The 13,619-nt window shown below is 49.7% G+C and overlaps 1 protein-coding gene across 1 annotated transcript; it reads left to right on the forward strand.

Annotated features, from left to right (window-relative positions):
• Positions 1-885: 885 nt before the first annotated feature.
• IFNGR2 (interferon gamma receptor 2) lies at positions 886-10,844 on the forward strand. Its single transcript, XM_030328505.1, has 5 exons — positions 886-1,231; positions 3,034-3,179; positions 6,996-7,155; positions 7,548-7,705; positions 10,160-10,844. Exons 1-5 carry the CDS (start codon positions 886-888, stop codon positions 10,331-10,333), a joined length of 984 nt encoding a protein of 327 aa, XP_030184365.1. The 3' UTR covers positions 10,334-10,844.
• The last annotated feature ends 2,775 nt before the right edge of the window (positions 10,845-13,619 follow it).

Raw genomic sequence — 13,619 nt, forward strand, 5'->3', positions numbered from 1 at the left:
AGGAAAGGAAAGGGGAAAAGAAAGGAGAGGAAAGGAAAGGAAAGGAAAGGAAAGGAAAGGAGAGGAAAGGAAAGGAAAGGAAAGGAAAGGAAAGGAAAAAAAGAAAGGAGAGGAGAGGAAAGGAAAAGAAAGGACAGGAAAGGGGAAAAGGAAGGAGAGGAGAGGAGAGGAAAGGAAAGGGGAAAAGAAAGGAGAGGAAAGGAAAGGGGAAAAGGAAGGAGAGGAGAGGAAAGGAGAGGAAAGGAAAGGGAAGGAGAGGAGAGGCGAGGAAAGGAAGAGAAAGGGGGAAAGAAAGGAGAGGAAAGGAAATGGGAAAAGAAAGGAGAGGAGAGGAAAGGAGAGGAAAGGAAAGGAAAGGGAAGGAAAAAAAGAAAGGAGAGGAGAGGAAAGGAAAAGAAAGGGGAAAAGGAAAGAGAGGAGAGGAAAGGAAGGGAAAGGGGGAAAGAAAGGAGAGGAAAGGAAAGGGGAAAAGAAAGGAGAGGAAAGGAAAGGGGAAAAGGAAGGAGAGGAGAGGAAAGGAGAGGAAAGGAAAGGGAAGGAGAGGAAAGGAAAAAAAGAAAGGAGAGGAGAGGAAAGGAAAGGAAAGGACAGGAAAGGGGAAAAGGAAGGAAAGGGAGGGAGGGAGGGAGGGAGGGAGGGAAAGTGGTGGTTACTGGGCACACCCAGGAGAGGAATGGGACTAGAAGCAAGCCCCATCCTGAAAGTCTTTGGTCCATCTCTGCTCTCTGTCCTTCGAGCCTGAGCTGGGGAGCAGTGCCCCCAGGTGATTACCAGCTGGGTTGTCATCCTCTGCCCGTCGCTCATAAAGACCAAGGCAGTTGGGTCCTCGGGGCCCCATCGCTGTGTCCAGCACTCATGCTCTGGGGATAGAGAACCAACAGGAAGATGCTCTCCCAAGCGTGTGGCGGGGGAAGAGGAGCTGGGTGCAGGGGGGCGGGCTGTAGCATCACCAGACCTAGGTTCAGATCGCGGCTCTACCGCTTACTCGCTGCGACTCTGGGCGAGGACGGTCACCCCCAGGCTTCCGTTTCCCCCTCTGGGAGCCGCCTTCTGTGCTTGGCCACACGGATCTGTGGGTTACAGTCAGGACTTAGTGCGTGGAAGTTGTATCCACAGTTACCCACGGATAACAGACTTCCTTCCGTGTGCCGAGAGAAGGCAGATTGTGTCCCCCTCAAGAGACAGGTGTCTCAGGTTGGTGCCAGATTCCAGACCCAGGACTCTCAGAAGGGTACGTCTCTCAGCGCTGACCTTCCAGCGGATTAAGTGACTGGTCGCGACTGGCGCCCTTGCTTCCAGGCCCACTTCCCATGTGTGAGTCACAGAAGAGTCTAGAGAATATGCCCCACCGAGGTGAGAGGCGTGCAGCAGGCGGCCAGGGCCTGCAGGTCAGTGCCTCTCGTGCTCCAGCCGCTTGGCTGCGACAGGGAAGCTTGACAGAGTAAATGCCAGCGTCTGTGAGCGTCTGTGGACCTTGATCTCCACCCTCTGAGATCAGAGGGCCTGGGTGCAAACCCTGCAGGGACCAGTTACTTTGCACAGAGAAGGGCAGCTAAAACAGATGCCTAAGCCTCGCCAACCTGGGAGAGCCCAGGGAAGAGCACAGAGGCATAAGAGAAATCCTCCCCCACTGCGATGAGCACGGTACTGCACACAGTGATACGATCGTCTGCAGGTGTAAACGGTGTATGTGGAAATAGGCCTCTTAAGAACTCATGCGGCCTTGGGGCGCCTGGGTGGCTCCATCGGTTAAGCCTCCGACTTCAGCTCAGGTCATGATCGCACAGTCCATGAGTTCGAGCCCCACGTCAGGCTCTGTGCTGACCGCTCGGAGCCTGGAGCCTGCTTCGGATTCTGTGTCTCCCTCTCTCTCTGCTCCTCCCCTACTCGTGCTCTGTCTCTCAAAAATGAATAAACATTAAAAAAATAAAAACTAAAGAAAAAAAGAACTCATGCAGCCCAACTTCTACTTTGATCCGAGTTTCTCTGGTTAATTACATGCTTTAAGTGCCTACTTGAGAAATGTTGTAACTTTTAATGCATAGCGCTTGGTGAGTCATAGTCCTCGGGTCCTGGGAACTATAAGCAAAGCTGTAACAAGTAGACTTACTATGGCACTATTCTCTGCTACACTAGTTCCCTGTTACTATATATCTTTTAAATGTTTTTTAACATTTATTTATTTTTGAGAGAGACAGTGTGAGCAGGGGAGGGGCAGAGACAGAGGGAGACACGGAATCAGAAGAGGCTCCGGGCTCTGAGCTGTCGGCACAGGGCCCCACACGGGGCTCGAACTCACAAACCGCGAGATCATGTCCTGAGCCGAAGTCGGACGCTCAACCCACTGAGCCACCCAGGCGCCCCTCCCTGTTAACTATATTTGAACATAGTGTTACAATAAGCGAAGGGACCTGCATTCAAAGGTTTGGAAATGGCACTCTTGTTCATTTGTAAAGAAACTGTAAAAATGTGTATTAAGTACATATACGAAGTATATAGGTAGTAGATAAGGACTAACAAAACCCCTTCCTCCTCTGCGTGAAAATTTGACCTTTGGGTAACCTTCCAGCGGCTTCTCTGGAAAGTGGAGAAAGGTGGCATGTCGGCCGTGTTCCTTGGCATCACCTATGTCAACATGAGCCCTGACTGATAAACTGCATCTCCCTGGGGACCGTCCCAAATACCTCTTAGGAAGCCATGTTCGGGGCCGAGTACAGCGATTTTTGTAACTGCGCGTGTCCCTTGTGGGGACTCTGGAAACTCTCCCTGCAGAGCTACTGTAAGAGATACTGGCTCTTGGGGCTTAACCCAGGAGGTTCCTGTACTCCGAGCTGCCAGCACAGAGCCAGACTCGGGACTCGAACATGTCAACCGTGAGATCATGACCTGAGCCAAAGTCGGACGCTCAACTGACTGAGCCACCCAGGCGCCCCTAAAATCATATATTGTGTGATTTATAAAACATACATATATATGCGTGTATGTGTATATGTTTACGTATTTTTTTTGCCTTTGTTTGTCATTCTATTTCAGTTACCGTCGGGCCTCCCGAAAACATTTGGGTGACGCCAGGAGAAGGCTCCCTTATCATCAGGCTCTCCTCTCCCTTTGACGTCCGTGCCTTCTCGGCCACTTTTTTGTATTATGTCCATTACTGGGAAAAGGCAGGAATCCAACAGGCAAGAGCATTTTTCTACCTTGTTTTTAATTTTCTTTCCTTTGGACTTCCTGATACAGCGAAAGAAAGTAAACTTTAGAATGGATGGGGAGGGGGGCGCCTGGGTGGCTCAGTCATTTGAGCGTCTCTTGATTTCGGCTCAGGTCATGATCCCGGGGCCGTGGGCTCGAGACCTGCATTGGAGCGTGGAGCCTGCTTGAAATTCTCTCTCTTTCACTCTGCCCCTCGCCCCTGCTCGCGCACGCTCTCTCCCTCTCTGTAATAAAAAATAATAATAATAAATGCACAAGGGGGGCAGAGCGTCCCAGCATTGCCTTCGAGTCTGAGCCCTGAACCAGCTTTAATCCTTCTCCTCTAGACGCGTGGCTTCTGCCACCTGTGTGAGCCTTCCCTTCTACCAGGTGGATCTGAAGGGCCCCTCTCTTCCTGACAGCATGCTGTTCCTGTTGTCTGGGGCGCTCACGGTGCTTTGTGGCACCGTAAAGGTCAGAGAAGGTTCTAGAGGGCCTGTTTCTCCGACAAGGAATTCACTGCAGTGTGCAAGGTCATATAAAGTCCTCCGGTTTGAATGATTTGCAAAGACGACATATGTGACCAGGTGAAAAGTCTTCTGGGAGGAGAGGGAGAGTTCTAGGGAGAACGATGGAGGGTGTGAGAAGGCTTGGGGTCTGGAGACCTGCAAGTTGCCAGGGCCTGTCAGAAATGCAGGCCGTGTGAGGAGGGGCCGTGGCAGGCAGTGCGCCTGACAAAGGTGGGTCGGACCAGCACAGCCTGGTCAGCCCTCCATGGTACGAAGAAACACGATGGCCTTAGCTCGTCGGCAGTGCCTGGCTATCCAAGCTGCATATCATGAGGTTTTATTATCTGCATAGACTTCATGGTTTCCTAAATTCAGCATTATCACTTTGGTTTGTTTTCCAGTTTTATTGGGGTATAATTGACACCCATAACTGTGTAAGTTTAAGCAGCATAATGACTTACATATTGTGAAACAATTATAGCGTTTTACTTATTTATTTTTAAAATGTAATTTTGAGAGAGAGAGAGAGAGAGAGAGAGCACGCACGAATGAGGGAGGGACAGAGAGAGAAGGAGACGCAGAATCCGAAGCAGGCTCCAGGCTCAGAGCTGTTGGCACAGAGCCCGACATGGGGCTTGAACCCGCAAACCGTGAGATCATGACCTGAGCCGAGGCCGGACGCTCAACCGACTGAGGCACCCAGGCGCCTCAGTTACAGTGTTTTATGATAAGAGCTTGTGTTTATCAAGGGCTTTCTTTGTGTTGGGCACTGGGCCAGACATTTTAGCTACATCATCTCATTTAATCTTCGTACCAAGCCGTGTCAGAGAAGGAAACCAAGTGGTTAAGTAACTCGCTCAAGGTCAGCAGCTGATAGCTAGCACATCAGTGCAGAGACGTTCTGGCCCCAGGGCCCATGCTCTGCAGTTATTATCTGACATAGTTTACAGATTATTGCTTTCTCCTCATTTCTTTATGGGGAGTCTAGAAACATGGAGGAAGGCAAAACCCACTGACGAGTAGATTCTTATCATGTGGGAGAAGAGGAAATAATCATTTCTGCAAATCAGAGGTCAAAGTCTGGTCAACTGGAATAGAGAAGGCCTGGAAGATTCCAGAAGGGATTTCTCTGTTCCCTTATCAACTGGAGCAGCTATGCTTTGACCTTCTGTGAACAAAAGATTCTAGGGTTCAAATAATTCTGACCAGCACCTAGATTTGCTTGAAGGACCCATGAGACTTGGCATATAGTTGTATTCATGGCTATGGCGTATTACAACAGGACACAAAGCAAAGTCAGCAAAAGGGAGAGGTACATGGGCCAAAGTCCAGAGGATTCCAGACACAAGCTTCCAAGAATCCCCTCCCGAAAGACCCACCCAGGACACAATAACTCCAATGACAAGCTATGGCAACATGTGTAATGCAGTCTAGTAGAGAATCTTATCAGAGACTCAGTGCCCGGGGCTTTTATTGGCTATATGGGCCTCTTCTCCCTAGCACATATCAAAATTACAGACTCCTAGAAGGAGAGCAGGTGGTCAGCATAAAAAACATTGTAGGTACGATAAGCTGCTAATGTTAGCGAATGGCGGGGACACTCCCAGATTCCAAGTTCCCAGATGCCAGAGATAGTTAGTTACCCTTGCAAGCAGGCCTCCCAAGCACAGCAGTCTGGGTCTCTGTCGTCTGTGATTCTAAATTTTAGAAATGCCAACTGGCAGCTGAAATAATCCCAAAAAGAAGTTCGTCCTTAAAATTGCCCTATGTCACATCAGGAGTGAAAATTTTTCTCCTCTGTCCTGGCAGTCTATCACCATTAAACAGAAGAAAAAAAAATCATCTATGATCCTACAATTCATAAGTAATGTGATGACTTTATATTTTTCAAAATAAGATTTTCTATATACTGTTGAATAATTGCCTTTCTTCAGTCAGTACTATAGCAGGCCTCATCTACACGGCACTGAACGTGTGTAATACCACCATTTCAAATGGCTATAGCGTTTTCTACCAAATCTCAAAGTGGGAAAGCAGTCCCTTATAAGAAATCCTTGGGGAGCTGGGTGGCTCAGTCGGTTGAGCGTCTGACTTCAGCTCAGGTCATGATCGCACAGCTCGTGAGTTCAAGCCCCGCATCTGGCTCTGTGCTGACAGCTCAGAGCCTGGAGCCTTCTTCAGATTCTGTGTCTCTCTCTCTCTCTCTCTCTGCCCCTCCCCTGCTCACACTCTGTCTCTCTCTCAAAAATAAATAAACATTAAAAAAAAATTTTTTTTTTAAAGAAATCCTATATTGCCATTATATATCTTTTCCTCGTTTCCCTGTGGAACAATGTCAACTTTGTCCAGGAGGAGAGTGAGAAGCCACTGACTAGAGGGACCCAGGTGGGGAGTTAGCGAGGCCCGAGGAAGGCAGTAGCAGGGATGTGGGGAGGAGACAGAATCCTCAAGAATCTGGGATCCTGCCAGTTCCTGATTACATAAGTAAACACACTGGGCATTTAAGCAATTTTATTTTATTTTATTTTATTCTATTCTATTCTATTCTATTCTATTCTATTCTATTCTATTTTAGAGAGAAAGAGAGAAAGGTGGGGGGCAGAGAGAGAGGGAGAAAGCAGGCTGTATACCCCATGCAGAGCCCAACTTGGGGCTCGATCCTATGACCCTGAAATCATGACCTGAGCCGAAGTCGATCAGAAGCTCACCTGATGGAGCCACCCAGGTACCCCCCCCCATTTAAGCAGTTTTAAAGGAGAAAATTTCATCCCAGAAATTGGGATTTGCTAAATTCCAGTGGCCGACCCTGCGTTGTTATAGTGGGCCCACTCCGAGGCCTGAGAGCCAGGAACACAGCTCTGAAGCCACCGGCATCTTCCTTCACACAGCTCACCAGCTTTCACATATAAAATTTGTCGCCTGCAAGCCAGTGACTCTTTAAAAACAGAATCTCTTGGGGCGCCTGGGTGGCTCCGTCAGTTAAGCATCAGACTCGTAGTTTTGGCTCAGGTCGTGATCTCAAGGTTCATGAGTTCAAGCCCTGCACTGGGCTGTGCACTGACCGTGCGGAGCCTGCTTGGGATTCTCTCTCTCTCTCTCTCTCTCTCTCTCTGCCCCTCCCCTGCGCATGCTCTCTCTCAAAATCTTAAAAAAAATTAACAAAACAAAACAGGAGTTCTTTATTCTTTGGTTATCGTGTTCGCTGTGAATTTGGGGGAACATTGGAAAAGCTAGACATGCTCCCGCTGCATCTGTTTGGGTCATTTACGTACGTGCTTCTTGGTGTTTTTGACATAGGTTAAAGGCCCTTTCAGGAGCACCTCCATCGTGTTGAATGATTTGAAACCCTTAAGAGAATACTGTTTACAAATCAAAGCGCAACTGGTTTGTGAAAAAGGGAACATCTCTAGACCCGGACACTTAAGCAACGTATCTTGCTACAAAACAGCGATGGATGGTAACATACCTTCTCAGGTCCTTTCTGACCTGGGCAAAGAATCCTCCCCAAGGAGTGAAACTGGGGGTGGCTTGTTAGGCCAAGGGTCAAGGGTGGTAGGGGTGGGGAGACCCGGAGAGAAGGGGCAAGACGCGAACCCGAAAGTGTAGGCAACACAGGTTCATGCTGAGATCTACCGTAATAACAGCACCAGACAGCTAACGCTGCTTTATTTTAGGATTGCCTTTCCTGGCTAGTCATCTAAGCATGTGAGGCTGGGCGGGGGAGGGGCAGCGTCGGCCCGGTTTTACCAGGAAACGACCTCTCTCTAAGCGGTTGGCAGGTGAGAAATTACCGACGTTTGTACCACGGGCGGGACGGGCCTCTTGTTTACTTCCGCGTCATCTTTTCAGCCGCCACAAAACTCCAGCAAATCATCGTGATTGCTGTGGGACTCTTTCTGTTCCTGTCGATGCTGGCGGGGGCCTGTTTCTTCCTGGTCCTGAAATACAGAGGCCTGGTGAAATACTGGTTTCACTCTCCACCGAGCATCCCGTTACAAATAGAAGAGGTACGTGCGCACACATCCAGTGGGTGACATGTCGGCGCTCCACGGCCCCCTGGTAACACTTAAGAGGTCAGCGGCGGACAAAGCCACGGGCACAGAGATTTGAATTAAAAGTGGTGCAGGGTTATTTGTACGCCCATGTTCCCGGCATTATTCACCACAGCCAAATGGGGGAGGCAAGCTAAGCTCCCGTCGGTGGAGGAGCAGATAAACGAAATGTGGTATGTCCATCCAATGGAATATTATGCGGCCGTAAAAAGGAAGGCGATTCTGCCGCATGCTGCAACGTGGGTGAACCCCGAGGATGGTACGCTAGGTGAAATAGACCGGTCACAAAAAAGACAAACACTGTTTGATTCCACTTAACATGAGGTACTTAGAGGACTCCGATTCAGGGAGACTGAAAGTAGAGTGGTCGTGGCCAGGGTCTGGGTGGGCAGGGGAAAGTGGGGAGTTAGGGTTTAATAGGTGCAGAGTTTTCGTTTTGCAAAATAAAAACAAACCCTGGACATAGTGGTGAGGGTTGTACAACAGGGTGAATGTATTTTATACCAGTGAGCTGTATACATAAAAAATAGCTAAGATGTAAATCCTATGTTACATGTATTTTACCACAATTCAAAACCATTTTTTTTTTTTTTTTAATGGCATGAGGTTGGTGGAAAAGGTGGTCTGGCCCAGCGTGGCCAAAGGTTGCCTGTAGCAGCACATCAGACCTGTGCCTTTTGGAGAAAGCCCCCAAGAGGCCTGGAAGAGGGTAGAGAGGCAGTGAAGACAGGGATTGAGAGCACAGGCTGTGGGGCAGATGTGCGCACTTGGAAGGAGTCTAGAGAAAAAGCACCCGGGGCTGTGCAGACAGAACTTTGCGCACCAAGAGCTCACTGGATGTTACTAGTGTTTTGAAAGGCCTGAGGAAGAAGAGTGGACTGGTTCTCGTGAGAGGTCGATTTCATGCACAGCCCGACCACCCACCCCCACCTCTGAGGCTCCGCAAGGGGGCCGAGCCCTCCAAGAACACTAGGGGGACATGCTTAGGGGCAGAAGCAAGCTGATGGAAGACTATTTAAAGATATTTGCTTCTGGAGGTTTCTTTGTAGGAAACTTGGGGTCAAGGTACTGGAAACAGAAGCTTACTGTGTCACATCTAGAAGGAATAGGTATCAGATAAGGTCCAAGTGTGTAGAGAAATAGCAGGGCTTCTAGAAGGAGCTGTAGTCCCTTGTTGGCCTTCATCTGTCACGAGGTATTTAAAGTACACAGACATGGTACGAACTACATGTTATGTTCCCTACTAGACCCTCCATACAGATGCTGCATGGTTCCACTTACTTGAGGCATCTAGAATACTCCACCTCATAGAAGCCGGAATAGAACGGTGGTTGCCAGGCGCTGGGGGTGGGGAGGGGGTGGGCACAGGGAGTCGCTGTTCGGTGTGCAGAGTTCCAGTCAGGCAAGTGAGTTCTGGAGATCTGTACGTCATCCTGCCTGTAATTAGTACCGTATTATACACTTAAAGATTTGTCAAGAGGGCAGAACTCATCTTGAGTGTTGTTATAACACCCCCCCACACACACACACACCCAGCGTTTTCCCCTGGTTAATAGTTTCACAAAATAACAGCTCTCAGTGGGCCTCAGAATCTTCCCTGCATTCGTGTGTCTCTCGCAGCCGAGCAAACAGCACCACCCCGTGTGAAGTTGTCCCTTTGGGGCGTGGATCCCAAACAGAGAGGCTTTCAGTTTACTTTCCTGGGAAAGTGTGAAAAACCTCTGTCAAAGGGCACTGATGTTCCACGAGAAGAACGAGCCAGGTTTCACTTATATTTTGGGGGGGGGGGGGGTCTCACAAGTGCGCGTGATGCGTTAACGTTCCTCTCGCCCTTCGTCAGCTCTCGGCTGACGGATGTTCCGGTGTCTCTGTCGCTCAGCAGTAAGGCCAAGGCTCAGCCTAGAACAGAGGCGGGAGGGAGGGGGGCAGGTGGGCCGCCATGAAACAGCTCTGTGCCTTGAGGCCCCCGCCGCCTCACCCCTGCCCGGGAGGCCGCACTGACCGTCCTGCGGCACGCCTGGCTTCTTGGCTGTGAGCTGGAAGTGACCGGCAGGGGCAGGGGCTGAGGAAAAACACTGGCGCATTTCCCCCTTTTCCCCACCACCTCCTCCTTCGCCGGGAAGTTAAATTCCAGAGACATTTCAGGGAGAGCCGTCCCCAAGCCTGCACTGAGTGCAGCGAGTCTGAGCTTGCCTTTCCCGAGCTACGGCATGACCTCGGTGGGCCCACACATTCGCGTTCGGGTTAGCAATGGCGTGAGGGGTGGGGGCTGCTCTCATTTTAGAAGCTGTTTCAGAATAGGATGTCCCACCTGGGGTAGATAGGACTGCGCCAAGTAAATGTGAAGTCGAAAGTCCGGTGTTTCGAACTGACAAACTAATTACAATGCTGGTTTTCAACCTTTTCAAGTATTTAAAGGACCCGGCTCAGCCTATCTTGGAGGCCCTGGACAAGGACAGCTCGCCAAAGGATGATGCCTGGGACTCTGTGTCCGTTGTTTCGTTTCCAGAGAAGGAGCAAGAAGATGTTCTCCAGAGTACTTTGCACCAAAGCCCCGGTCCGGTCCAGCAGCCTGTGGGATGAGGGCTCTGAGCCGACGAAGCAGCTGATGTTCGCGTCGCGACTTCACAGAGCCCAGCACTCCATATTTCCGTCCCGCCAAGGCCGCCGGTGCCTGGGAAGATGCCATGGGTCTCGTAGGGGAGACAAGTTTTTTTTTTTTCTAGAGTTTTCTAATCATACAAGTTTCTAGAATGATTCTACAGAGATAGCCCAGAATAATTAAGGTTGCTCTTAAACACTAAAAGGACACATAATTGTTAGCAAAATGGCTCTGGTACACCTCTGAGGTTTCGTTCGTCGGCAGCGAGGACGCCGGGTCCTCTCCTTGACTCGGGCGGGTGGGCTGCAGCCCCTGGGGCAGGTCATGTAACCTGTCCCAGGCTGTCCCAACGAGGGACATCGAGTGACCCTTCGCCATAGCCAATCTCCTGACTTAAAATGTGATTAGTCCTGTAAATATTTTCCTGGTAATTTAAGCCTTTTTTTTTTTTTCAAGCTAGGAATAAAAGACTTTAACTTTTTCAAAGTAAAAGTGAAGTTTCTTCTTTCCATTTCACCTTCTTTATTTTGGCCTATTTTCTGCAAAGTTTTTTTTTAAAAATTACTGTATCTAGGGGCGCCTTGGTGGCTCTGTCCGTTGAGCATCCGACTTCAGCTCAGGTCATGATCTCACGGCTCATGAGTTCTAGCCTTGCGTCAGGCTCTGCGCTGACAGCTCGGAGCCTGGAGGCTGCTTCGGATTCTGTGTCTCCCTCTCTCTCCACCCTTCCCCCACTTGTGCTCTCTCTCTCTCTCTCTCTCTCTCTCTCTCTCAAAAATAAACATTCCAAAAAAAATTACTATATCTAAACTTTTGTTTTCTTAATACCCAGTAGAGCTACTGAGGCCTCATGGTCACTCAGCGAGAACTGTCTACGTGTGTCACATGATTCCTTAAGAGCGTATAAAGGGCACTTTCAGAAGCCGCATAAGCATTTCACTCGTGATGAGTCGTATATTGACCAAGGCCTGTAGGTAGTAAAGAGAATTCGCTAATGGACGACAGTGATACCCACCGGGCTCGCGCGTCTTCCGATTATGTAAGTATTGATGGGCTCTTTTGTTCAAGGGATGTGGATTAAAAATCCATTTATATGACTCATCGCACTTGGGAAATGGATGTGTAGCTTCACACCCCATCCCCCAACACACACACAAAGTGGTAAGTTGCCGTAACGTCTGCCTTACCAAGAAACCCTCCTGGCGGCCCAACCTCACTGGGAAGAAGAGACGCTGACTGTAGGAATATGAAGCTTCTAGCACTAATTGATGGGACCACCTTCCCTCTCTCATTTGGGGCCTGTGCCACTGGGGAGGGATTGGCTCTCAAGCCAAAGCACCGTGTCCTTTGCTGCCCCGAGTGACGGGAGAGAAAAGGACATCCATCCACGGGCCCCACACCACTCAAGTCCTCCTGGGAGAGATCCACGTTACCTGTTAGGGACGGGTCTGTAAGAAGATGGAGACTATGAACACCTACCTGGGATCGTTTAGGGGCTCTGATAGAGGGCTTTCTCTGCTGGACCGTGGGGGAAGCCCTGGGAGGGGAGGAGGATGTAGCAGAAAGCAGGCCAGGGTCTGAGCCCAGCAGAAAGGGGGACAGATCAATTCCGCTGGAAAATAAGTTCATAAACGCCACCCTGTGTAAAAGGGAGTTAGTGACAGCTGGTCAGGGGCCAGCAGGCTGGCTTTGGGGACCAGATTCTGCTAAGGCTGAACTGGCCTCAGGGCAGAATCGGTGGAGCGTCCTGAAGCAGGAGTTCGCTGTGGTTCAGGCCCAGAGAGGCCCTTCTTGGTCGAAGACAGCGGCTTATGTTAGTGACGGACTCAGAGCCCAAACCCAGAGGCAGCACTACGTCCGGGTGCCTCTCTGGAGCCAGGCTCTCCGACGCCATCGCATACTAGGGGACAGGATGCCGATGACACCAAACTGGCTTCCCCAGGACTCCAAACGTGCTGCTGCTCTTTTCCATCCTAACTCAGTAAACGTCGCGAGGAGGCGTGGGGCTGGCGAGAAAGGACGAGAGTTATGGGAGTAAGATTCTCCATTTTCATGTCTCTTCCAAAAAAAAAAAAAAAAAAACCCACACCTGGTTCTACTTCGTAAAATAAATGGCTCATCAGTGGAATTAATACTTACACTAACTTGGCACTTTAATGTCTAGTCAAGCTGAGTACATAACCATAAAACGTTTGAGTCAGAAGCGTTCTCGTAAATCATTTTTAACAGGGCAGGCATGCACCAAGCCCACCCTGCCCCCCCCCCATCTCCGTGTGGTCTGTATGCTAAGAATAGTCCCTACATCTTCAAACGGCTGGAGAGGGGGCGCCTGGGGGGGCTCAGTCGGTTAAGCATCTGACTTGATTTCAGCTCAGGTCATGATCTCACAGTCTGTGGAATCGAGCCCCGCCTCAGGAGTCCTGTTTGGGATTCTCTCTAACCCCCTCTCCCTCTGCCCCTCCCCTGCTCGTGCTCGCTCTGTCTCTCTCTCTCTCTCTCTCTCTCAAAATAAATGGTTGGAAAAAATCAAAAGAATCGTATTTCATCACACATGAAAAGTATATGAAATTTAAATTTCAGTGTCCATAAATAAACTTTCATTGGAATCCAGTGATGCTCCTTCATTCATGTACCCTCGCTGGCTACTTGTGCGCTACATGGCCGAACTGAGTAGTCGCAACAGAGGCTGAATACTTACAAAGCCTAAAATATTTACTGCTCAGCCCTTTCCTGAGAGGGTTCGATGACCCTTGATCTATGCAATGAAGGGCTTGTTGGGCAGGAGAAAACAAGCCATTCCCATTATAGAAGCATATACCAAGTCCCTGCAAGATCCCCTTTGACACTGAGATTATCTTATTCAGGGGTCGTAGGAGGAGAGGTATATAATTCTTGCATGTATTCCATAAAGCACGTTATGCACTATGTACCCGGGAAGGTTGGATGCAGAGGGTAGGAGTATGCAGACCAATGGAGGAGAACGGGCCCTATACCAAGAATAGGGCTCCCAGAGATGATGGATTAGTTGGATCAAGGCCACCTGTGGCCTCTAGGGTACCTTTGTGTGAATTAGACACCCAGCTTTCGAGACATTTTGCTTTCAAGTGCCATGAATTTTCTAAGTAAACCACAGATCTCCTGTTCCTGCGCTGTGAATAGCGCCCCCTGGGGGTCCCACAGTGCTCAGCCCTGCAGATGGCTGTTAGGAGGCCCTTGTTATTCTGGATGGTGTTGAGACCCACGGGGTGGGGAGCCACAGGGCACGGG

Source organism: Lynx canadensis, chromosome C2 (genome assembly GCF_007474595.2).
Source record: "Lynx canadensis isolate LIC74 chromosome C2, mLynCan4.pri.v2, whole genome shotgun sequence".
In the NCBI taxonomy this organism is placed as follows: domain Eukaryota; kingdom Metazoa; phylum Chordata; class Mammalia; order Carnivora; family Felidae; genus Lynx; species Lynx canadensis.

What these genes read in the sequence shown, in the direction of transcription:
- IFNGR2 (XM_030328505.1), top strand. Translation starts at nt 886, where the DNA reads ATGCTCTCCCAAGCGTGTGGCGGGGGAAGAGGAGCTGGGTGCAGGGGG. An exon ending in GACCCAGGACTCTCAGAAGG is followed by an intron (nt 1,232 to 3,033) that starts GTACGTCTCTCA and finishes ATTCTATTTCAG; the next exon opens with TTACCGTCGGGCCTCCCGAA. An exon ending in CTACAAAACAGCGATGGATG is followed by an intron (nt 7,156 to 7,547) that starts GTAACATACCTT and finishes TCATCTTTTCAG; the next exon opens with CCGCCACAAAACTCCAGCAA.